The sequence below is a fragment of the Mandrillus leucophaeus genome, unplaced genomic scaffold, assembly GCF_000951045.1.
Source record: "Mandrillus leucophaeus isolate KB7577 unplaced genomic scaffold, Mleu.le_1.0 Scaffold77, whole genome shotgun sequence".
NCBI classification, from domain to species: Eukaryota; Metazoa; Chordata; class Mammalia; order Primates; family Cercopithecidae; genus Mandrillus; species Mandrillus leucophaeus.
Genome location: NW_012108363.1, coordinates 6,502,372 through 6,527,562, shown reverse-complemented (window position 1 = coordinate 6,527,562; position 25,191 = coordinate 6,502,372). Strand labels below are relative to the sequence as shown.

Genomic DNA, 25,191 nt, shown 5'->3' with positions numbered 1-25,191 from the left:
TGGGTTGGGGTTTTGTACATAGCACAGCAGCTCCCTCGCTGTGAGATCTATTGAAAGTCAGCCCTTGATACAAGGGTTTGTTAAAAAAAAAAAAAAGAGAGAAAAGAAAAAGAAGGAAAGAAAGAAAGAAAAGAAGAAAAGAAAGGGGAAAAGAGAGAGAGAGAAACAGTAACATAAAAAGAAAAAAGATATAAAAGCAGATTGCACAAGCTTACCCCTGTGCAAATTTGTAAGCATCCGCATCTTGAATTGTGTCTGACACGTGTCAGATGCTTGGGATGAAACATTAGACTATGAGAACGGCATATCTTTGAACATGGCCAAGAAAAGAGACAAGGGTAAGCAAGGTCCTGTGACTTTCGCCCCAAGTAATGCAGACAGAATAACAAGTAAGAAGGAGAGCAGGTTGTACTTGGCCTCTCCCTTTCTCTGGTGGCTTTTGTGTGGTTTCTTTGGAAAGTTTTACCCTGGCATTTTTCAGAAATAGCACAGTTGTTTGGGATGATTATAGGCAATCACCCTTTCCCAGAGACTGAACTGTGTCGGGCTTAGTGACCAGCCACTCCCCAGGGACCAACTAGGAAGGACATAGCTGGTCCTGCTGTTTACCAAGTATTGGATCTTGTGAGATGCCAGAAGAACCAACCTCAGGGTCTTTGGAAAGACCGACCAGCCCGTCAGGATGGATTGTAGTGGTGGGGTCCCAAGCACTCATTCAGGAATGAGAGTGACGTTAATGGTGGAACATGAAATCCATCCCAATAGAAGAGCAAGCCCGAGAGCAAGCTCATCTGACAGACTGTTAAGGCACAGGCACAAAGGAGGCCATGTGAGTTGGGAGGAGAACTCCTCCTTGGAAATCTTGGAGTCTCGCTGTCCACTAACGTAACCACTAGCTACATGGGTCCACTGAGCACCTGAAGTATGGCAAGTGCAAATTGAGATATGCACAAAATACACAATTTCAAAGACTTAAGTACCAAAAAAAAATCGCATTAATTTTTTTGTGGATAACAATTTTTTTAATATACTATAACCAAGTAAGATTTTATTCTCACAAATGCAATGTTGGCTCACTATCCTAAAGTCAATTAAGATAATATACAACATTACTTGAATAAATGTCAAAAAAGAAAATTTCAATAAACAAAGAAAAAGATTTGACAAATCCAACACTCATTGTGATAAAACCCCCAGTACATTAATAGAAAAAAAATTTTGAGTCTTGCAAAAAGTCATCTATGAAAACCTACAACTAACATTATACTTAATGGTGAAAGACTGAGTGCTTTATCTGTAAGTTTGGGAACAAGACATAAATTTCCACTTTTTTTTATTTTTTCTGGAGTCTTGCTCTGTCACCCAGGCTGGAGTGCAGTGGCACAATCTTGACTCACTGCAACTTCCACCTCCTGGGTTCAAGTGATTCTCCTGCCTCAGCCTCCCAAGCAGCTAGGATTACAGGCGTGCACCACCATGCCCAGCTAAATTTTGTATTTTCTTAGAGACGAAATTTTACCATGTTAGCTAGGCTGGTCTCAAACTTCTGACTGCAAGTAATCCACCTGCCTCGACCTCCCAAAGTGCTGGGATTACAGCACTTTGGGAGTAGCCACTGTGCCCGGCCAATTTCCACTTTTAACACTCTATTCAACGCTGTTCTGCAAGTACTAGCCAGATAAATGATACTATAAAGCGAAATGAAATTCTCCAGATTGAGATAAAAAAGTAGAACTGTTTTTCATGGCACACCACATAATTTTCCACACACACAAAAAAAAAATTGTAAGGAATTTACTAAAAACCCACTAGAACTATTAAACAAATTCATCCATGTCAAAAGATGCAAGGTCAACATACAAATTAATTTCTTTTAAACTTTTATTTTAGGTTCAGGGGTACACGTGCAGGTTTTTAGATAGGTAAATTGCATGTCGCAGGGGTTTGGTATACAGATTATTTCATCACCCAGGTAATAAGCATAGTACCAGTAGGCAGTTTTTCAATTCTCACCCTCCACCCTTGAGTAGGTGCTGGGGTCTGTGGTGCCCTTCTTTATACCCATATGTGCTCACTGTTTAGCTCCCACTTACAAGTGAGAACATGCAGTATTTGGTTTTCAATTCCTGTGTTAGTTCACTTGGGCTGATGGCCTCCAGCTTTGCCCATGATGCTGCAAAGGACACAATCTCATACTTTTCTATGACTGCAGAATTTTCCATGGTGTATGTGTACCACATTTTCTTTTTCTTTTCTTTTCTTTTTTTTTTTTTTTTTTTTTGAGACAGAGTCTTACTCTGTCACCCAGGCAGGAATGCAGTGGCACGATCTCAGCTCACCGCAAACTCTGCCTCCCGAATTCAAGTGATTCTTGTGCCTTGGCCACCCAAGTGCCTGAGATTACAGGTGTGCACCATCACGTCCAGCTAATTTTTATGTTTTTAGTAGAGACGGGGTTTCACCATGTTGCCCAGGCTGGTCTCGAACCTCTGGCCTCAAGTGATCTGCAGCCTTGGCTTCCCAAAGTGCTGGGATTACAGATGTGAGCCACCACGTCTGGCCTCACGTTTCTTTATCCATTCTATTGTTAATGGGCATTAAGGTTAATTCTATATCTTTGCTATTGTGATTAGTGCTGTGATGAACATATGTGTATATGTGTCTTTATGGTAGAATAATGTATATTCCTTTGGGTATGTGCCCAATAATAGGATTGCTGGGTCAAATGGTAATTCTGTTTTAAATTCTGTCAGAAATCACCTATTTGAAATGATAATATTTTAGATATTGGGTTAAAGAAAATGTATTGTTAAAATTATTACTTGTTATGTTTTGCATTTTTGAATGTGCCTAGTAGAAAAAAAATGTAAGTTACATATATGGCTTATGTTACATTTCTATTGGACAATACCACATAGAATTTTTATCCCTATTCACAATTCCAGTTAGTATTTGCCTCCACTGTCTGCCCTCATCACAATGCTGCTAGGCTGTTAACAAGCCAGACTTATCCAGTATTTTTCTACTCCATGATTTTGCCCTGGCTGCTTGCTCTACCTAGGATACTCACTCCCCTAGACCTTCTCCCACATGGCTCCTGTTCGACTTTTTGGTCTCTTCTTAAATGCCCTTTCTTTCTCCAGAGAAGTCTGCCTTGGCCACAGTTCGGTCACATCAACTGTTCTATTCTCTTTCCAGCACTTCTTTGTCTTGTCTGCCTTCCCGAGTATACTACGAGCTCTGTGAGAGTCTACTATGTTCGTCAGTTCATTTCCTGAACTCAGAATAGCACCTCACTCATAGCTGGCCCTCCATAAATACTTCCTGAATGGCTAAATCTACTAGCCTTAAATCTGGTTAAGATTGTTTAAACTGTGCTCCAATCTGACACCCTTTGTTTTGAGCTAATTAAGCTCCACTTAGGGCTAGCCACTGCTGGGCACTGGGTATATGGGAAGATGCCCTGGTCTCTGACCTTAGGGAGCTCAGGACTTAGTAGGTTCCAAAGACAAAAATGTCAGCAAATGGTGTTGTCATGTCATGTGCCATGAGCCTGTTGTTTTTATTTCACTATACGTGCTCTAAGGAAAGAACCCAACAGAAGTCAAAACACGGCAACCTCAAGCTCGGGCTGCCTGTTTACCAGTAGCTGCAGACAGTTCTTGAAAAGGCAGCTCCGCTGTGCTCTACTATTTGTGAAAAACAGGTTAACCATTCCCAAGAACTGTGATTATGGTCAGGACCAGAGCATGCATTCCCAACTCTAAATGAGAAGATAGTTTGGGCCCAAAGGGCACGTTTGCAGAGGCTTTTGCGGGAAGACAAGTCTCCTAATTTAGCATTAGACTACAAAAGCAAGTTCTAGACTGATAAGTAGAGTAAACACTCATTTTCCTTTATATATACTCTATAAAAGTGCAGGGAAAAGACAAATATACTCCAAATGATTAACCTTGGCTACCTCAGGGTTATGGGGAAGGTTGGGATAATAACACACTACAAATATTTTCTTCTCATGCCTCTATAGTATTTTGTTTTGTTTGTTTGCTTGTTTGAAACAGTGTCTTGCTCTGTCACCCAGGCTGGAGTTGATGCCACCAGCTCTATCACAGCTCACTGCAGCCTGGAACTTCGGGCCCAAGCGATTCTCCCACTTCACCCTCCCAAGTAGCTGGGACTACAGGCGCACACCACCAGGCTTGGCTAATTTATGTAATTTTTTGTATTGTCTCACTGTGTTGCCCAGGCTGCTCTCAAATTCCTGGGCTCAAACGACCTCCCACCTCAGCCTCTCAAAGATCTGGGATTGGCTGGGCATGTTGGCTCACGCCTGTAATCCCAACACTTTGGGAGGCTAAGGCGGGCAGATTGCCTGAGCTCAGGAGTTCCAAGTCACCCTGGGCAACATGGTGAAACCCCATCTCTACTAAAAGACAAAAAAAATTGAGGGCCGGCACGGTGGCTCACGCCTATAATCCCAGCACTTTGGGAGGCTGAGGTGGGTGGACCACGAGGTCAGGAGATACAGACCATACTGGCTAACACGGTGAAACCTCCTCTCTACTAAAAATACAAAAAATTAGCTGGGCGTGGTGGCAGGCATCTGTAGTCTCAGCTACTCAAGAGGCTGAGGCAGGAGAATCGCTTGAACCCGGGAGGCGGAGGTTGCAGTGAGCCGAGATCGCACCACCGCACTCCAGCCTGGCGACAGAGCAAGACTCTGTCTCAAAAAAAGAGAGAGAGAAAAAAAAAAGATCTGGGATTACAGGCATCAGTCACCATACTGAGCCTCCATAGTGTTTTTATTCGTCACAATAAACATAAATAGATTTCGTACTTTCAAAAATGGATAAAGTTGTTTTTACTTAAAAAAGTAAAAACCAAACACCACAAAGCTTTCCTGTATTTGATAGGGTCTGCTTCTGGCATCTTGAATTTTTTTTATCTCAGTTGTGTTCCTCAGCTGCTAAATCAAAGATCAGCTTCCGGGCTGAGGACCCAAAAACAGGAAGTAAAGACTGAATTCACTTCGGGAGAATTAGATGATGTAATGGGTCGCTGGATACTAACCAAGCCGCTTCGTATAACACAAATCTCTTGCGATAGTTAAGGCTTCCTTAACTTCTTTAATTGGGAAAGTACCCTTTATTGAGGGCACCTGTTATAAGCCAGTTAATTTGTTTACATCATCCCATTTTATTCTCCAATCAACTCTCAAAAGGTAAGTATTATCCCCACTTATCGGATGTAGAAACCAGGGTTCTGGGAAGTTTAATGAATTGCCCAAGGTCGCAGAGCTCCTATGGTAAGAGGCAGAGACCTACTTTGAACATAGCTTTTCCAAACTTGTGCTCATTTCACCATCATTTGCTACCTCCTTTAAAAGAATAAGGTAGAATGGGGTTTGAGCCACAATCCTGAACACCATAGTTCCAGATATTGAAATCCAAAACATAAAAATTCCCAAAAATATAATTCTGGAAAAAATAATTCTAAAACTTTTTTAAAAGACATTTGCTTACATTTTAAAAGTGGATTTATTTGAGAAATGTATAAAGACATGACAAAATGCTTCATAGGCCACTGTGTGCGATAAAATAGGCAGTAATAATATACATTCTTTTGCAAACATAAACACTTAGGTATACTAAGGACAGTCACATGGGTATAACAGTTTTGAGCAGACAAAAAAGCTGCTCAAAACTTGAGCAGCTAAAGAAATAGCTGGTATTCAAGGGGAATGCCTTCAGCTTTTGCCTATTCAGTATGATGTTGGCTGTGGTTTGTCATAGACAGCTCTTATTATTTTGAGTTATGTTCCTTTAATATCTAGTTTACTGAGAGTTTTAAACATGAAGGGATGTGGAATTTTATTGCAAGCCTTTTTTGTATCTATTGAGATAATCGTGGTTTTTGCCTTTATTTCTATTTATGTGATGAATTACATTTATTAATTTGCATATGTTGAACCAATCTTGCATCCCTAAAGCCTACTTGATCATGGTGGATTAGCTTTTTTTTTTTTTTTTTTTTGAGTCAGTCTTGCTCTGTCACCCATGCTGGAGTGCAGTGTCATGATTTTGGCTAACTGCAACTTCTGTCCACCTCAGCCTCCCGAGAAGCTGGGACTAGAGGTTTGCACCACCATATCCAGTTAATCTTTGTAATTTTTTGTAGAAACAGAGTTTCACCATGTTGCCCAGGCTAGTCTCGAATTCCTGGGCTCAAGTGATCCGCCCTCCTCAGCCTCCCAAAGCACTGGGATTACAGGCATGAGCCACCGCGCCTGGCTGGATTAGCTTTTTGATGTGCTGCTGGATTTGGTTTGCAAGTATTTTGTTGAGAATTTTTGCTTCAATGTTCATCAATATTGGCCTGAAGTTTTCTTTTTTGTTGTATCTCTGCCAGGTTTTGGTATCAGGATGATGCTGGCCTCATAGAATAAGTTGTGGGGGAGACGCTTCTCCTCAATTTTTTGGAATGGTTTCGGTAGGAATTATATTGGCTCTTCTTTGTACATCTGGTAGAATTCGGCTGTGAATCCATCTGGTCCTGGGCTTTTTTTGGGTGGTAGGCTATTTATTACTGATTCAATTTTGGAGCTTGTTATGGATCTGTTCAGGGAATTAATTTCTTCCTGGTTCAGTCTTGGGAGGGTGTATGTTGTCCAGGAATGGATTCATTTCTTCTAGGTTTTCTAATATGTGTGCACAGAGGTGTTCATAGTAGTCTCTTTGATTATTTGTATTTCTGTGGGGTCAGTGGTAACATCCTCATTGTCATTTCTAGTTGTGTTTAATTGGATCTTCCTTCTTTTCTTCTTTACCAGTGTAGCTAGTGGCCTGTCTATCCTATTAATTTTTTCAAAAAACCAACTCCTGGATTCATTAATCTTTTGCATGGTTTTTTGTGTCTCAATCTCCTTTGGTTCAGCTCTGATTTTGGTTATTTCTTTTCCTGTGTCTTAATTACGGAGGTTATTACACAACTGTATACATTTGTTAAAACTCACTGAAATGTACATTGGTAAATTTTATTGTATGTAAATTATACTTTAATAAAGTTGATTTTTAAAACAAAAAACTAATATGCAATATATTTCACCTTTAAATTTTTTAAAAAAACAAATAGCTTATATAGCCAGGTCATCTGAAATACTACGATAGACAACCTAAGTCTTTTAATGAGATGGATCAAAAACAGCAGAAGAAAAGTCTGTGCCAACTCTCAGAGAGAGACTAATTTGCCTTCAGTATTTGTTCTTTTTGGGTCCCTGGCTAATTCAATGGTGTCCACCAACACTGATAGCAGATCTCCCCCACCTCGTCCATTCTGATACACGTACTAATCTACTCTGTAAACACCCTCACAGACACACCCAAAATAATGCTTTATCAGGTATCTAGACACGTCTTTTTTTTTTTTTTTTTTTGAGACAGAATTTTACTCTTTTGCCTAGACTGGAGCAAAGTAGCACAATCTCAATTCACTACAACCTCCACTTCCCAGGTTCAAGCGATTCTTCTGCCTCAGTCTCCAGAGTAGCTGGGATTAAGGCGCCTGCCACCACACCCAGCTAATTTTTGTATTTTTAGTAGAGGTGGGGTTTCACTAGGCTGGTCTCGAACTCCTGATCTCAGGTGATCTTCCCATGTTGGTCTCCCAAAGTGCTGGGATTACAGGTGTGAGCCACCATGTCCAGCTTTAGATACTCCTTAATCCAGTCAATTTGACACCTAAAATTAAGTCAACAAGTCCACTCCTCATCGATTTGGCACCCATACACATCTTAAACCACACGTAATTTCCAAATGAAGACAATAAGAAAGCAGTAGTTCTGCCTAACATGATGCAACTAACATAATGAGGCTATCCTGCATACAACAGAAAATTCACTAATCGTGATTTTTGAGATTTTAGACGTTAGGGACTTAGACTTTAGGGATTTTTATCTTTCAGGATTTCAGCATTTGAGACTATGACATTCAGAATCGTGTCTTTTGGGATTGACTGGTAGTGGGTATAATGACGTATTTTGCAACTGGTTCCAGAGCTGAATTAAAGTCTATTCTCAATGGCAGCTCAATTCTAGGCACCCGTGAAAGGCTTCTTACATCCAAAAGCACTTTCCTAACTATCTTTCCTTGGAGTCTGATAGACCACCAATGGAATTTGTTCCATTGGGTAAGGCATCAAATCCCCTGAGTTCCATTCTCCAAGCACAAGGATCCTTAGAAATAGGTAACACGTACCATCATTATAAATCACAAATACCATCATGTGAATTAGTTATCAGGGAAATACAGCTAGCAAGTTTCCAAGACAATGAGACACAGGCCCAGTAATACTTGATGGGGAGGTTGGGGAGGACGTGGAGAAGAGGTAGTTGTAGAGCAGAGTCAGCAATGTCCTTTGGGAGTGTCATTGTGGAACTGTTGATAATTAAAGGACATGGAGAAGCCAGAGGCAGAAAAAAAAAAAAAGGTGCCGCTAGGGGTATGCACCACAATCCAGGTCAGGCCCCAGCTCAATTACTATGCTAATATGGTCATGGATAGACACGGAGAAGAGAAAATTGTCACATATGTGTCCATGGATTTCTCTACGCATCTCAGCTACGAGTTCTGCCGATGCTGCCATTTGTCACAAGGGCAGTGGGGTACATGACCCAGTGTCTCAATGAGTGGAAGCCTGTCACCAAGCAGAAAACTCTGAAGGCATGTTTTCCCAGCAGTCTGCTCAGAGTGTTTATCCCACACTTAGGGCCAAGAGGCAGTTTTGGATATTTGGTTTGGAGGGTTGGAATTTGTTAAAAACTCAGTGGATCTTATCTAGTAGTAGATTTCTGGAGCAATCTGGACAAAAATATTGTCTTCTCTCTTACATGAATGGGATGTGCTTGTCTCCCCACAGAAGAAGCGCACGCTGAAGGGGTCCATTGAGCTGTCCCGAATCAAATGTGTCGAGATTGTGAAAAGTGACATCAGCATCCCATGCCACTATAAATACCCGTTTCAGGTAAGTCCATCGGGTGGGTAGTTCCCCATTTCCTGGACCGCGGTTAAAATCCTCAGTCACGTGCAGGTGCAGTGGCTCGCGCCTGTAATCCCAGCACTTTGGGAGGCCGAGGCAGGCAAATCACGAGGTCAGGAGTTCGAGACCAGCCTGGCCAACATGGTGAAACCCCGTCTCTACTAAAAACACAAAAAGTTAGCTGGGCGTCCTGGTGGGTGCCTGTTATCCCAGCTACTCGGGAGGCTGAGACAGGAGAATCATTTGAAGGAGGCAGTGGTTGCAGTGAGCTGAGATCGCGCCATTCACTCCAGCCTGGGTAACAGAGTGAGACTCCATCAGAAAAACAAAACAAAACAAAACAAAAGGCCTCAGTCACTGTGAGAGAGGGTGGACAGGGATGACTCTCTGCTCCAAGGTTAGAACTTAGACAAATCCCATTAGGAAACATATGTGTTCCTTCAATCAATGACATTTATTTGTTAATTCTTTCACTTACTGAACACACATTAAGCACAAAATCTTAAAAAGGTGGTTATTCCTCATACCCCTTTCCCTCATGTCTTCTCTTCCTCAAGGGAAGGCCTAATTAGTGAGGAAAGAAATAAAGCTGCTATCGGGGCCCCAAACCTAACGTGCTTTAAGTGCAGTTTACTCATGATTTGAAGCAACATATTGCAATTGCTGAGTATGAATTGCTTGGAGATTCTGAGGCACAAAGATTCAGATTTTATAATCTGAGGATTATCTGGAAATGCACTGTCTAGTACAGTAGCCACTAGCCACACAAGCATGTTCACATTTAAATGTATTAAATGATATTAAAAATTCTGCTTCTTAGTCACACTGGGCACATTTCACATGTTCAATAACTGGACATGGCTGGCAGCCGCTATACTGAAACAGCACTGGCTATAGAATGCTCCTATCACTGCGGAAAGTTCTTTTTTTTTTGAGACAGAGTCTCACTCTGTTGCCCAGACTGGAGTGCAGTGGCGCAATCCTGGCTCACTGTAACCTCTGCCTCCCCAGTTCAAGTGATTCTCCTGCCTCAGCCTCCTGAGTAGCTGGGACTATGGGCACGTGCCACCACGCCTGGCTAATTTTTGTATTTTTAGTAGAGGCGGGGTTTCACCATGTTGGTCAGACTGGTCTCAAACTCCGGATCTCATGATCGACCCGCCTCGGCCTCCCAAAATTCTACTGAACAGAGTTAGTGGAGGGTATCTTTAAAGTCCTTACCTTATGTATGAATCTTGGCACTTCTAGCTTCAAAGGCATGGATATCTCCTTGCACATTTCAGGGTACCATTCTTGCTTACCAACCTGAGGGATGAGTATATATTTAACGTGGCATAGAAAAGAACTTTTTTCCTACTGGAAAAGTGACCCTCATGAGTTGGAATTTTGAGGACTGAAAATAAAAGGAATAGCATGTTTTTTTCAGTTGTTCAAAGTCCCAATGATAATGAGTGCCTAAAAAAGTGGTGAAATATAAAGAAGACTGCAGTTTAGTTAAAGTATTATACCAATGACAGTCTCTTGGTTTTGAAAAATGTGCTGTGGTTATGTAAGATGTCATCAGTGGAGAAAAGTAGGTGAAAAGTACACAGGAACTCTGTACTATTTCTGGAACTTCTTGTGAATCTTAAACTATTTCAAAATAAGAAGTTTTCAAAACTCTCATTACACATTTGTCATATAATATCTTTTTCTTTCATGTGCCAGAAATATTTTTTTTAATCACTAAAAACTTAAGATGAGAAATAAATGTGCTTTCTAGTCAAGAGGAGAACTTTCTCCTGCTGTTTTAGTTAGCGATTGCTCTCTTGGGGCATGGAATCTGAGACAAGCAGCCGAAACTGCTTACCCTGTGTTTTCGTAGCACCCAAACATCTGGATGAAAAGGATACTGGCCCCCTAATTACCCAAATGTTTGCCTATGTGACGATAAACACCCGAGACCCCACTCTCAGCTCAGTAGGTCTGCTGTCAGTCAGCTATCTCCATGCACACTGCTCACCTTGGACTCTGTGTGTGTCTCCAGGTCATGCATGACAACTACCTCCTATATGTGTTTGCTCCAGATCGTGAGAGCCGGCAGCGCTGGGTGCTGGCCCTTAAAGAAGGTAATTAAACTCCTTTGCCATTGAATCACTGACACCCTTGATCCTATAGTAGGGTTGGGTTCCACAATAGAATAGACTGTGGTGTGAGAGCAGCTGATGGCTGGTTTCCCTTTTGGGGTTAGTGGAAGTTTCCACGGTTTCATTCCGGGCCCAGGAGGCAATAACTGGTATCATTCAGGGCTGACCAAATCCAGCCTGCTGTCTGTTCTTGTCAGGCTCTGAGCAATATTTGTATATAACTCATTTCAAATAGTTAAATAAGTACCTACATAAGACCCTTGATTTTGTCTCATGGTCGGTAAAACCTAAAATATTTACTGTCTGGCCTTTTAAGAACAAGTTTGCCAACTCCTCGTATAGTATGAAGAAGCAGAGCATAGGCCCTAGTGTGAAATGACCTGGGTTTAAATCCCAGTCTGTCACTTGCTATGTACACTTGGGCGAGTTCCTTAATTGCCTGTGCTTCAGTTTCCCATTTATTTAAAAGGGAGAAAAGGAAGGGATAACAGCACCTGCCTTTGGAGCTGATGTGAGCAAAGTCCTGGGAACTAGGTTGGCCCATAGACAGCACGCAATAAATATGAGCTAGCTTTCAAGCGTTTCAGACCATTGGTAAGGGTATTTCTTAAGCCTTACCTTCCTAACGGCACAGTTAGAGGCAGTAGTGTTTAAGCACATGGGATATGGAGCCAGGCATGAAAGTGAAAATCCCAGCTCTGCCAATGATTAGCATGTGACCCTGGGTAAATTCCTTGACCTTCGTGTGTCTCTATAAATTTGGACTAAAAACAGTCGTGGAGCTGTTGTGAGAACTGAATGATTGAGGACTTAGGACAATACCCATCCCAAAGAAAGCACTCGATCAATGTTACCATTATTGTTCTTTAGCCTGAAGCACTGGATGTGTCAGAAGATCTGGATTCAAACACTAATCTGCCTCTGTGAAACTATGAGGACTAAGGATAAGCAAACTATTTGTTATCTCTGAAGTTGCAATTCCTCTATCTGAAAAAAAAATGAGAATAGAAATACAAGGTGTATCTTATCCCAAGATTGTTGTGAGCCTCAAATGAGTTATGAGCAGACAAGTGCTGGGTAAATGGGAAAGGGCTCACAGTTCTAACAGTCATGGGACATAGAGCAAACACAAAAGTAAGAAGTAATCAAAATGGGCTGGCTGCAGTGGCTAACACCTGTAATCCCAGCACTTTGGGAGGCCAAGGTGGGAGGATCACTTGGACTCAGGAGTCCAATGCTACGATGAGCCATGCTCATGCCACTGCACTTCAGCCCGGGTAACATAGTGAGATCTCATCTCTACTAAAAATAAAAACATTAGCCAGGCATGGTGGCACAGGCCTGTGCTCTGAGCTACCCGGGAGGCTGAGGTGGGAGAATCATCTGAGCCTGGGAGGTCAAGGCTGCAGTGAGCCAAGTGAGCCGAGCCTGGGTAACCAGCAAGACCCTGGTCTTACCCCACCAAAAAAAGGAAGAAAAAAAAGTAATCAAAAGGGCCCCAGCTATGATCATTGGCTTTTTGCCCTCTGTGAAGGGATTTCATACACAGGATGTTAAAATTGGAAGGAACATTAGAGATTAGCTATCTAGTTCTGTGGTTTGTTTATTTATTTATTCAAGGAGACAATGTATTAGTCCATTTTCACACTGCCATAAAGATATGCCCAAGAGTGGGTAATGTATAATGAAAAGAGGTTTAATTGACTCACAGTTCTGTATGGCTGAGAGGCCTCAGGAAACTTACAATCATGGTGGAAGGTAAAGGGGAGGCAGTCACCTTATTCACAAGGTGGCAGGAGAGAGAATGACAGAAGGAGGAACTTGCCCAATGCTTATAAAACCATCAGGTCTCATGAGAACTCACTTACTATCACAAGAACAACATGGGGGAAAATATCCCCATGATCCAGTTACCACCACCTGGTCTCTCCCTCAACACGTAGGAATTATGGAGATTACAATTCAAGATGAGATTTGGGTGGGAACACAGAGCCAAACTATATCAGACAGGGTCTCACTCTGTTACCCATGCTGGAGTGCAGTGGCACGAGCATGGCTCATTGCAGCCTCGACCTATTGGGCTCAAGTGATCCTCCCACCTCAGCCTCCTGAGAAGCTGGGACTACAGGTGTGTGACACCGTGCCCAGCTAACTTTTTTCTTTTCTTTTTTTTTTTTTTGGTAGAGAAGGGGTCTCACTATATTGCCTAGGCTAATCTCCAACTTAAGAGATCCTCTTGCCTTGGCCTCCCAAAGAACTGGGATTACAAGCATAAGCCACTACACCCAACACTGTTCTGTGCCTTATGTATGTATTTGTTTCAGTAGCAGAGCCCCCCTTTTTCTCCAACCAAAATCTTACTTCAAAGCCACAAACCTACAAGGGAAAAAACCAAAGTTGCTGTGGTTAAAGGTAGGAGAGTTGGAGGGATGGTGATTCCACCTTCTCAACCTTCTCATTACCCTTAAAGGCACTTTTGTAGAGCCCAGTGTTTAACAATCTCATTGGCTCAGATGAGGGTTTGCCCAACCTAAGAACACACAACTAATGCAAGGCAGAGCCGGATGTGAGCCTAGATGTGCTGATGCCTAAATGTAACATGAACTACCCCAGTAAATAGCACAGTGCATTTATGTGCTCAGGTCAACCCATGCTTCTGAGTGGTCTGGACAATACTCATTCAGGCTCACTTAGCCAGGTCTAAACTCGAGATGGTATAAAATTGGTAGCCCTTGATAGACTGACCTGGAAATAACTCTTCTGTTGGTGCCAACCTATTTCAGAAACGAGGAATAATAACAGTCTGGTGCCTAAATATCATCCTAATTTCTGGATGGATGGGAAGTGGAGGTGCTGTTCTCAGCTGGAGAAGCTTGCAGCAGGCTGTGCCCAATATGATCCAACCAAGAACGGTAAGAGACTGGGAATTCCCTCTACTCTGTGAAATGACCATAGAAAGGTAAAAGCTTTTGGCCTTCAATCATTGAGGGTATCAGGAATGGAATGCAAAATTCTACATTTTCAGAATTTTCCAAGAGGAATCATCTGTGTTTTCTACCAGTCTGTTGGTGCTTCCATCTCAAAGCTGATGTCTTTATAGCTCCTGACCACTTAAAGTGTGTTCTTTGGACCAGCAGCATCAACATCTCCTAGGAGCTAGTTAGAAATGCAAATGATCTGGCCCCACTCATGACCTACTAGATCAGAATTTTCATTTTAACAAGATCCCAGGAGACGTATGTGCACAGTACAGTTTGAGGAACCCTGCTATAACCTGCATTTGAATGGCATGGTCTATTTAAGTCTTAAATTACAGAGGCAGCCTTAAGAGATATAAAATATTTATTTCTCACAGTGGCATCATATCACATATATATTTAATTATACAAATTCAACTCTATAGCCTTAAAGGTGAGAGGAACTTTTTTTTTCTTTTACTTTTTACTCTGTGGTTTCTCCTTGCCTCCTCTTCAAACTTGCCCTTAACCTCCACAATCTCGGAAAGGAGAAGGCCACAGTCTAAATGCAAAGTGAAAACAAAAAAAGCTATTTCTTTGTCTTTGACATTAAAGGCTCAGGTCCGGGGGACTGGGCTGCAACGGGATTTTAGTAATGACTTTCGAACCTTAACCTCCAGTTGTGTACAACTCCACTCGAATGCATTTCACATTCATTATGCTCTTGTTCCTCTCAACCATCTGGGGTAGATGGTGTCATGTTAAGGGAATGGGCTGCCTTGAGCAATTCAGTATGCTCCAGGTCACACTGCTGGAAGTGCTCTGCAAATTCCATTGTTGCATAGGAATGATGGACCGTGTGGATTGTTCTCCTTCCATGTTCCTCCCTTCTCAACCTCTTTTGCCATAGTTTCTCCTTCTCATTTATCATTTCCTTTTGTGCACTAAAACTTAATACTGAAAATTGGCAACCCAAGGCGGATGTAACACATGGCTCGGTTTTCTGTGGCTTCCTGATTCATAGCCCCTCTCATTACCACTTTAAAAACCACCACTTTTCACCCTGCGTCTTGGGGAAAAAAGCCCTCCAATGTAATCCATCCCTGGGCCCAGAAGAATAATACTTAATAAGTTTTAGAAATTGGTAAATATTCAAGTGATCCTCCACATTAGTCCTGTGACCATATTCATGTGGGCCAATATTTAATAAAAAAGAAATGGAAAATTTTCTATGGATGGGCTCCACCGTAATAACAGAATGGCATGGGCTTACCTCAGTGAGTGAAAGCCCTTTCCAAAGTCAGGGATCTGGTCTCCAAACTTCTGCGAATGCCTTGCTCTGGCCCTCAGATGAGTGACTTAGCCATCAAAGGGCCCCAGTGTCCTCATCTCAAAAATAGCAAGGAGTTCTGAGGGGCTTAGGATGAAATAATATCTAAGCCCCTTTCCAATTCTGAAATTCTTTGACTCAGTATTTCCATTCTGTAGTTTGCACCATGCATGCTGCAGCTATTCCTCTTTGGGGCGCACAGTATTTCCCTCCTCCAAGTGATACACATGTGACTGAGGTGCTAGGAACATCTGAATGACTCACCAGAACTCCAGTGCAGGAGGGCTGGTCATGCTGAGCTGCTCCCCATGTGAAACCAGGGCCTGAGCACTTTTGGGGTCCTGCTGTGGGTGTCGTGCAGTCACTCTGCTAATGGTTTTCCTTTTGCATTGTAACCCATTGCTGTCTCCCCCTTGAGCATCTCCTCACTCTACCTTCTTCTGATTTGGTTAAATAACTTCGTGGATCCGAGTTTTACACAGTTGAGACTAGAGTTTTCAAGAAACACACTGCACTGTGAATACAGCTCATGGTCACCTCCCTGGGTGAAGGCTCACAGGATTCCTGGTACCGAGCACATTGCCAGTGCAGGTCTATGAGCACTGGGCTTTGGATAACCCCTCTGAGCCTCTAAGTGCATTTCCTCACCTGCAAAATGGGGATAATGATAATAGGTAGCTACGTGTAAGGCTGGGAGATTCAATGGTGTTGTGGAAAGCAGTACAGCTGCCAACATATACAGAGTTCTCGATAAATGATAATTGTGTCTACTTGTCTTCCTTATTGGTGGTTGAAAGAATCTAAGGCCGAGATATAGCCTCAGAACTTGTGTGTGTTTGGGAAGCAGCAGACTCGGTTGAGTAAAAACAGACCCAGCCACACCCAACCCATAGTAACACCCATGTCTTCAACCAGAACTGGCCCTGATCTCTCCACATACCAACCCCACACAGATGGAAAGGAAGGAAGGGAAAAGCAAGGCCAGAGGAAGAAGAAAGAGACACCAGTCATAGAATATCCAGGGATGGAAGTGGCCAAGGTTCACAGCTAGTATTGGTGAAGCCAGAGTTAGAACACCAGTCTCCCAGCTCCAAGTTGAGTTCTAAATGGGAGCCATGCTTCCTATTATAGGGGTTTTCCTTCTTCTCTGGTCATCGCATACCCAGGTCACTACCCCAGCCTACTGTTTCTTGCCAAGTCTGCACGGGGCTGGACTCCAGTGTCAATGTGTGACTCTCCTCTACTGTATCCCTGATGTGGGCTGTCCAACTTCAAGTCAACCTCCTACAGAAATGAGGAACTCATCACCTACCTATGCAGCCCATTCTCTTCTCATCTCTCATTATTAAGGATGTCTTTGTATTAGCCTGAAGCCTGTGCAGTGCCTCCCGTACCACAGAGAGCCCCAGACACAGCCACACACCTTTGATTCATTGAGTCCAGGAATGGCCTTTGCAGAGCTACAAAGGAGAAATAGTGAGAGACGAGTATGAAGAAATGAGAGGAAGGAGAGAGGGCAAGAGAAAGAGAGAGAAGAGAAGAGAAAGGAGGAAAGAGAGAAGAGAGAGGAGAGCTAAACAGAGGGAGACATGGAAACAGAGATAAGCAGAAAGACAAAGACAGAGAGATGCTGGGTTGGTATAGTTTGAAAGAAGCAGAAATAACACATATTCAGATGCCTTAAGGCAACTAAAAGTGGATTCCAGCCCACTCAAAAAGCAGCACAATGACCTCCCACCTTAGCCACCCCCTCCTCAAGCTCACAACTGAGTCAGGAAGCTAGTGAGTCACTGTCCCCCTGAGTCACCAATTCCCACTCCTGAGTTTAGCAGGTGGCAGAGACATTCCCAGAAGTCTCTATGCCCACAGGGAAGGGTGCAAGTCTAACCCCACTCTCAGGCTTTTCCTGGGAATACAGAGAGACAGGGTCCCTGAATATGGACTTCTGGAAGCTTCTGGTGTCTACTAGAAAAGAGAATCCAAAACCAGCAGGCCCAAGGAGATAAAAGACAGCTTCTGACAAAGCCAAGTCGGGTTTCACTGTGTCTTATTGCTCCTTCTGGCCCCCTTTCTTCTGTTGTTTTCCCTGGGCCCTTTTTCTCAGAAAAGCCCCCTGGCTGCTCACTTCCGGTTGGGTCCATTGGTTTTCATGCTCATTTTTTCTTTTCCTGTTTTTCTCTTTTCAGCTTCAAAGAAGCCTCTTCCTCCTACTCCTGAAGACAACAGGGTGAGTGAGAGCCGTAGCTCTGGGTGCAGGTCGGCCCACAAGCTACCTGATTGGCATGTTCCTATTTCATGTTCCCCTCTGCCCATATTTTTCAAACCCTGGATGCATGCAGCAGGCTGTCACGATTCAGCGAAACTCAACACATTGGGTATTTTTGGGCTTCAACTGACTTGGGGGTCTGTCCCCTTAAAGAACCATTCAGCTGCTAAATATCCATGTCACTTTATTTATTCAACAAATACTGATATCAAACTGGGTGGCCATTCACCTGACCACTTTGGAGTATAGTAGCAGCGCACTCTCTATAAAAGTGTGGCTGGCATGGTGGCTCACATTTGTAATCCCAGCATTTTGGGAGGCCAAAGTGGGAGGATTGCTTGAGCGCAGGAGTTCGAGACCAGCCTGGACAACAAAGTGAGACCCCCATCTCTAGAAAAAAATTTTAAAAATTAGCTGGTGTGGTGGTGCACGCCTGTGGTCCCAGCTACTCAGCAGGCTGAGGTAGGAGGATCACTTGCGCCCAGGAGGTCGAGACTGCAGTGAGCCATGACTGTGTGCCACTGCACTTCAACCCGCGTGATAGAGCAAGACCCTGTCTCCAGAAAAAAAAAAAAAAGGGTGCATACTCACTCTATGCAAGCATTTTGGAGACATACATTTGTTGGTATTTTATATTTTTCAAAGCACTTCAACCCCTTTATTATCTATTTTAAAACTTACTGTCTGTTCTATCCACTTCAGAGGGTTTTAGTTTTATTCTCATTGTAAAGCTTGGGAAATCAAATCCCAAGGGAGGTCTTAAGGCTTTTCCAAGGCCATTTAGCAGCTTAGTAGGATGCAAGGTTTCTGGCGTGGTGGTCTTTAACTCGAGTGGTGGTTCTCAAAGTATAGCCCATGGACCAGAAGCATCTGTATCACCTGGGAGCATGTTAGAAATACAAATTCTTAGACCCCACCCCCAGACCTGCTGTGTCCAAAACGCTGGGGGAGGAGCCCAGGAATCTGCATTTTAATAAACCTCCTCACTGATCTATAATACACTGACTTACAAGTCTTAGATACCACAGTACCTACTCTAGGGCAGCTTATTTGGTTAAGGAGATGAAAAAAAAAAAAAAAGAGAGAGATGGGAGAAAGGATCATGACCTTTAGGTAAGGGATATGGCCCTGACCTTATGATAATATTAACACCAATATCCACTTTTTTTTTTTTTGAGATGGAATCCTGCTCTTATCACCCAGGCTGGAGTGCAATGGCACAGTCTCGGCTCACTGCAACCTCCACCTCCCAGGTTCAAACAATTCTCCTGCCTCAGCCTCCTGAGTAGCTGGGATTACAGGCGCTCACCATCACGCCCAGCTAATTTTTGTATTTTTAATAGAGACGGAGTTTTAGCATTGTTGGCCAGGCAGGTCTTGAGCTCCTGACCTCAGGCGATCAACCCACCTCGACCTCGCAAAGTGCTGAAATTACAGGCGTGAGCCACTGTGCCCGACCAATACCCACATTTGAGTACTTGCTCTTCATTCCAGAGCAAATTCTTTAACCAGAGTTTACTGATTCCGTTTCCTCATGCTTCTTCCTGAAGAATGAGCTCTGTCTTTTTTCCCTTCAGCCAACATGGTGACATTTCAAAACTGGCAGCGTCCCCATAAAGGAAGCTCTAAATCCTCAAAGCTCCAGCCTGGTGTTTAGATCTGTCATCAGCCTACTCCCTCACAACAGAAAAGAAACTGAAACTGTAGCAGAGAATGAGCTCTCTCTCCTTTTCTTTCACTGACCTTCTGAAGACTATTTCACCATCCCCCTTGAAGGCCTGATTCGGAATCCTACTGCCCTCCCTTGCAGATGGTTCCCTCAACAGTCCCGCCTAAACCCACACCTCTCATCTTAAGCCAGGCTGCTCTTGTGTCTTTGTTTTTGGTATCAATGAAGGTGAAAGCCAGAATACACTGCTGATCCTTCTCTCCCTGCACTCTGCCATTTGGCTTTTCAGCCTTCTTGGAGGAGTATCGTGGATACTGTTTTGAGTGTTCTGACCACAAGGGTTTTGGAATCATTGTTCTAGTTTCAACTGCATGTCTAAATCCGATGCAACGATTCTCTTATCTGAGCCACTTGGAGTCATTTCTCTCCTCACCTTCTCGTTCTGCTCCCTGAGTGGTAATGACATCTCAGATTGTCATACAGAGAAACTATGTTTTTAATCTAGTCTGAGCCAACAGGTCTCATGCTCTATGTGAAAAACGCTGTGAGCAGGGCCAGTCCTCCGGGGTCGGGGGATGGCTATTTTGTTCAAGATGGAGAATATCCATGGTCAGAGTGAAGGACAATCCCAGGCCTCTCTTGCCTATGGATACAAACAGGTCGTATTTCACATTGAAGTCCAAATTCCAATTCCTCTTGGCCCCCTGCATCCATGGGAACTCAACTCTTCCTCTTACAGTCCCTCCCAGTCAACCCAGGGCTTGCTGAGGGGCCACTAGAATGTGTCTGCATGTGTCCTTTTTCGCTGGCTGCCTACTAAGGCACCCTATCCCTGCCACTGCTACCTGGACTCCCTGTGAGGGCCCCTCAGCCCAGTGGAGCTCTTCCCACCTGGGACCAGCAGAGGTCCTGGGGGGTCAGGTTATGCTGAGGCCTGTAGCAGAGTGGCCAGGAGACAGGATCCTCATTCCCTTCGTGCCTCACCACATCATGGAGGCTCCCAAACAACCCTTCCTGAGCCCACAGACTCAGTTTCTCCAAATGCCATCCCTTGATTTTCTCACTCAGATAATGGTTCCCAACCTTATCAGACTCAATACTGCCTTTTAATGATGGATATTTTGTAAGGCTCCTTTTGTTATCCTGAAAAGAAATTCATAAATAATATACCATATGAATACATATTTTTTTTAATTAAAGTACTTAATTAATTTTTGTTGTTGTTGTTTTGAGACAGGGCCTCACTCTGTTGCCCATGCTGGAGTGCAGTGGTGCAATCATAGCTCACTGCACCTTCTGTCTCTTGGGTCCAAGCCATCCTCCCTCCTCAGACTCCACAGCTGCTGGGGCTACAGGCATGTGCCACCACACCTGGCTAACTTTTGTATTACACATACTTTTTTAAAAAAAATCAATAAATGTTCTAACTGTAATACTTAGAAGGAAGGAAAAATAATATATATAACAAAATTTCCATTTCAAAAATAAATAAAAATTAAAAAAATAAAATAAAGTATGTGTTTCTGTATAAATATTGGGGCATGACTGCACTGGAAGACAGAATGGAATAGTCATTTTCTTGCACGTGTAGGTAGGATCCCGTTGGATTTGACATCTCAAATGCAACTGATAAAAATTGTGGCATTGGGACTCAACTACAGCGTTACCCCTGTGATATAATTTTCCAAAATGATGAACAACTCTTGGTAAACTTCTGAACCAAAGTATAGTCTTCCCTCAAAGTACAAGGTAGTTGCATTCTTGGGAAATCCAGTACTTTGGATAGGGTACGGATAGGATCTAGGCTCAGGATGTTCTTATATAATTATTGTATAAGCTGGTTTCTCATCACGTGAATGTTTACAAGGATATTCAAAAGTTGTGTGGAATGTGGGACTCTACAGAGCATTTTGCATTCTTGACCATCACCCATTAAAGGCCTATAGCATACCTCAAACTTTGTGATATTCAAAATAATCCCCATATTCCAAGCTTGCATGATTGTTAGAAAAAAAAAATACATGTCCAGTGTGCCTCCTGCAGAAAGGTACCATCATAATTTGAGGACCGTGCTCTGATCTTTCTCTTCACAGATATTAACCAATGAGTTGACCTACAGTGGGATGAATGCCATAGCTCTCCTTCATCTTCTTCAAGCATCCTTGAACACTATTCCTCCCTCCATGAGCTCTTAGAGCAAAAGCCTCAGGACATCCACTCTTTTCTGTAGCATCCCATTTACACATCCTCACAAGCTCCACAAATATCTAGATTTCAAATTCCAATCTGCAGCCGGGCACAGTGGCTCATGCCTGTACTCCCAGGACTTTGGGAGGCCAAGGCAGGAGGGTCACTTGAGCCCAGGAGTTTGAGACCAGCCTGGGCAACATAGTGAGATCTTGTCTCTATTTAAAAAAAAAAAAATCCGATCTGGGCTCAGTTGAGATAACATACTACATCAGTATGATGAGACTTTTTTTTCAGCTCCAGTATTTTTATGCCACCAAATGCTTCAATGTACTCAGAGAACTTGTGACTTCCTAACACTAAATCACATTCTAGTGAGGAACTCAATCTTTCCGCACATTTACTCTCACAAAGTCTGCTAACCCATAGTAGGCATGCCCATCCTGAACTCTGGCAACTGTGTGCTTTGTGGTCTTTTCTTCATGTCCTCAATATGTAATCCTAAGAAAGGGACTGAGGAATAGAGACATCAGCAATAGAGCCCATTGGAGAAGGAAGGGAGACAGGTGCTAGAGTAGAGAGAGTCTTAGGGCTAATTCAAGTGGTAGATTGGCCAGGTCCATTTCTCTTATCTGGGCCTCAGTTTCCTCATCCTAAATGAAAAAGTGTATTAAATGATCTGTTAGAGGAATTCCAGCTCCAATAACCTATGATTCTGTAGATCTGGATAAACCCACAAATCATATCAATAAAGCACAAACTGAAAGATTTCATGTTGACTGTATCTCCTTTGCCAAGGGCATGATGCATCCGGCAGAGAGGCTGCCGCATATAACATAGTGCGGATAAAGAAACCAGCAGACTTTTGTGAAAATCATGTGGCTGCTTGGAATTCACTGTGGTCAGAATTTACCTCATAGAATGAGCAATGTGATTAATTCCAAGCACTGATGTCTTTTTGCCATGTTCAGTGCCGTAACTCTAACTCATAAAGAAAGTCAACCAGAGGAAGGCAGATTGTCTCCCCAGACACCCCGATGAAAGGAGGCATTTTCCCTCCTTTTTTATGTCTTTGCTTGGTTTTGTTGTCTCTCTTCCCCAGCGACCACTTTGGGAACCTGAAGAAACTGTGGTCATTGCCTTGTATGACTACCAAACCAATGATCCTCAGGAACTCGCACTGCGGCGCAACGAAGAGTACTGCCTGCTGGACAGTTCTGAGATTCACTGGTGGAGAGTCCAGGACAGGAATGGGTAAGGCATCTTCGTGGCTGCTGTCCCTCTGTTTGAGGTGTGGTGCGAACAAATAAAATACCAGGATGATTTGTCCTATCTCCCGCAGCGTGACCGCAGCACTGAGGTGGGAGAGGAGAGCAGAGGCAGGAGGAAGAGGGAGGAAGAGGAAGTAGTTGAGGCTCGTTTTTCCTCTTCTCAAGAAGTAACTCTGAGGCAGTCACTTGCTATGCTTGCTCCCTGCACCCCATCTCACGCATTCCAGACCCAAACTCATCTCAAAAAAAACCCTGGATTTTTCCACTGACATCTACAATTTGGGAGCTTGACATTGTATTCTGTAAAGTGTTATTGTTCTTGAGTGTTAAGTGAGGCTGAAGGTACATCCCATTAGAAAGCACTTATTTTTGGTGGAAAGAAAAGGTGTGTGTAGAGATGGTACAGATTGATAATTATGTTAGGATGCATCAGAAAGAAGATACTAAAGATTTAGTTACAATCGCAGTCATTGAACTAGCCATCCACTTGACTCAGGGAGAAAATAAGATTGTACAAATACCACTTTCCCACTATGCAACTTTTGAATGAAAAAAATACCGAGCATGAGATTCACACTGCCTTTTAAGGTTTTTTTTTTTTCTCTTAATATAGCAGATGTATAAACCCATGCTCTGGAATATTTTCCAGAATATGAGTTCAATGGTTGCATCAATCCAGCCATAAATGTACTCTAAATTAGCAAATTCCCTTGTTGAACACTTACGTGATTTCCAATATTTTGCAAATATTAACAACACTGCAACGAACATCTTTGTATCTTAATATTAAGGGTTTAAATGTTTTCAAAGTATGAGGTTATTATTAATTTTAAAATATAAAAAAGAAAACTGTCATTGCAACATATGGATCATTTATGTCAACATTTTACTTAACTAACAGTAGAGAGAAATAGACATAAAAAATAAGCCACCCTCCATTTGCCCCCGCATCAAGTCCAAAAGTAATCACTATTCGGCTGGGCACGGTGGCTCACGCCTCTAATCCCAGCAGTTTGGGAGGCCAAGGCGAGTGGATCACTTGAGGCCAGGAGTTTGAGACCAGCCTGGCCAATGTGGTAAAACCCTGTCTCTACTAAAAACACAAAAATTAGCCAGGTGTGGTGGTGCACGCCTGTAATCCCAGCTACTCCACTGGCTGAAGCATGGAAATCACTTGAACCCAAGAGGGAGAGGTTGCAGTGGGTCGAGATGGTGCCACTTCACTCCAGCCTGAGTGACAGAGCAAGACTCTGTCTCAAAAAAAAAAAAAAAAAAGATCACTATTAATACCTTCTTGTGTATCATAAACAAAAGTTATACCTATGCAAATGCATCCTTTTTTCGCTTGTACCAAGTTGATCCATTCTGTTCTGCATCTTGCTTTTAATTTTTAATGATATTAATACACACTGAAGATCTTTTCATACCAGTACATGCAAATCTACCTCATTTTTTAAATAGTTGCATAGGCCGGGTGCAGTGGCTCACGCCTGTAATCCCAACACTTTGGGAGGCCAAGGCAGGCTGATTACCTGACGTCAGGAGTTCGAGACCAACCTGGCCAACACGGTGAAACCCCATCTCTACTAAAAATACAAAAAATTAGCTGGGTGTGGTGGCAGGAGCCTGTGATTCCAGCTACTCGGGAGGGTGAGGCAGGAGAATTGCTTGAACCTGGGAGGTGGAGGTTGCAGTGAGCCAAGATCGCACCACTGCACTCCAGCCTGGGCAACAGAGCAAGAATCCATCTCAAAAAAAAATAATAATAATTGCACAATATTAGAATGTATGATTATATTATAAGTGTTTAAATAACCCTCTATGGTGGGACATTTAGTTGCCAGTTTATTTGTTTCCTCTGCTGTTTCAAACAAGGCTTTAATGAAGATCTTGTATTCATGTATCTTGGCCATCTTTGGAAAAAAATATATATATATATATAAAAAGCATTACTTTTTCTTTTCTTTTCTTTTTTTTTTTTTTTTTTTTTGAGACAGGGTCTTGCTCTATCAACCAGGTTGGAGTGCAGTGGCACTCTCACAGTTCACTGCAGCCTTGACCTCTCAGGCTCCAGTGATCCTCCCACCTCAGACCCCTGCGTGGTTGAGACTGTAGGCACACACCACCATGCCCAGATAATTTTTAAATTTTTTGTAGAAGTGGGGTCTCATTGTGTTGCCTGGGCTTGTCTCAAACCACTGTATTCAAGCAATTCTCCTTCTTTGGTCTCCCAAAGTAGTTGGGATTACAGGCATGAGCCACCAGGCCTGGCCTATATGTCACATTTCTAACTGTGCAACAGTTGAGTCAGAGTATGTGATATCTTAATTTTGCCATGTAATTTCCTCACAA

The 25,191-nt window shown here is 42.9% G+C and overlaps 1 protein-coding gene across 1 annotated transcript in view; it reads left to right on the top strand.

Annotated features, from left to right (window-relative positions):
• The window catches only part of ITK (IL2-inducible T-cell kinase), a 73,963-nt gene that overhangs the window by 19,220 nt on the left and 29,552 nt on the right, over positions 1-25,191 (top strand). Inside the window, exons 2-6 of the mRNA XM_011966711.1 lie at positions 8,914-9,018; positions 11,060-11,141; positions 13,943-14,071; positions 17,633-17,673; positions 22,671-22,822. Coding sequence (XP_011822101.1) covers positions 8,914-9,018; positions 11,060-11,141; positions 13,943-14,071; positions 17,633-17,673; positions 22,671-22,822 — 509 coding nt within the window. The remainder of the gene's footprint in view (positions 1-8,913; positions 9,019-11,059; positions 11,142-13,942; positions 14,072-17,632; positions 17,674-22,670; positions 22,823-25,191) is intronic.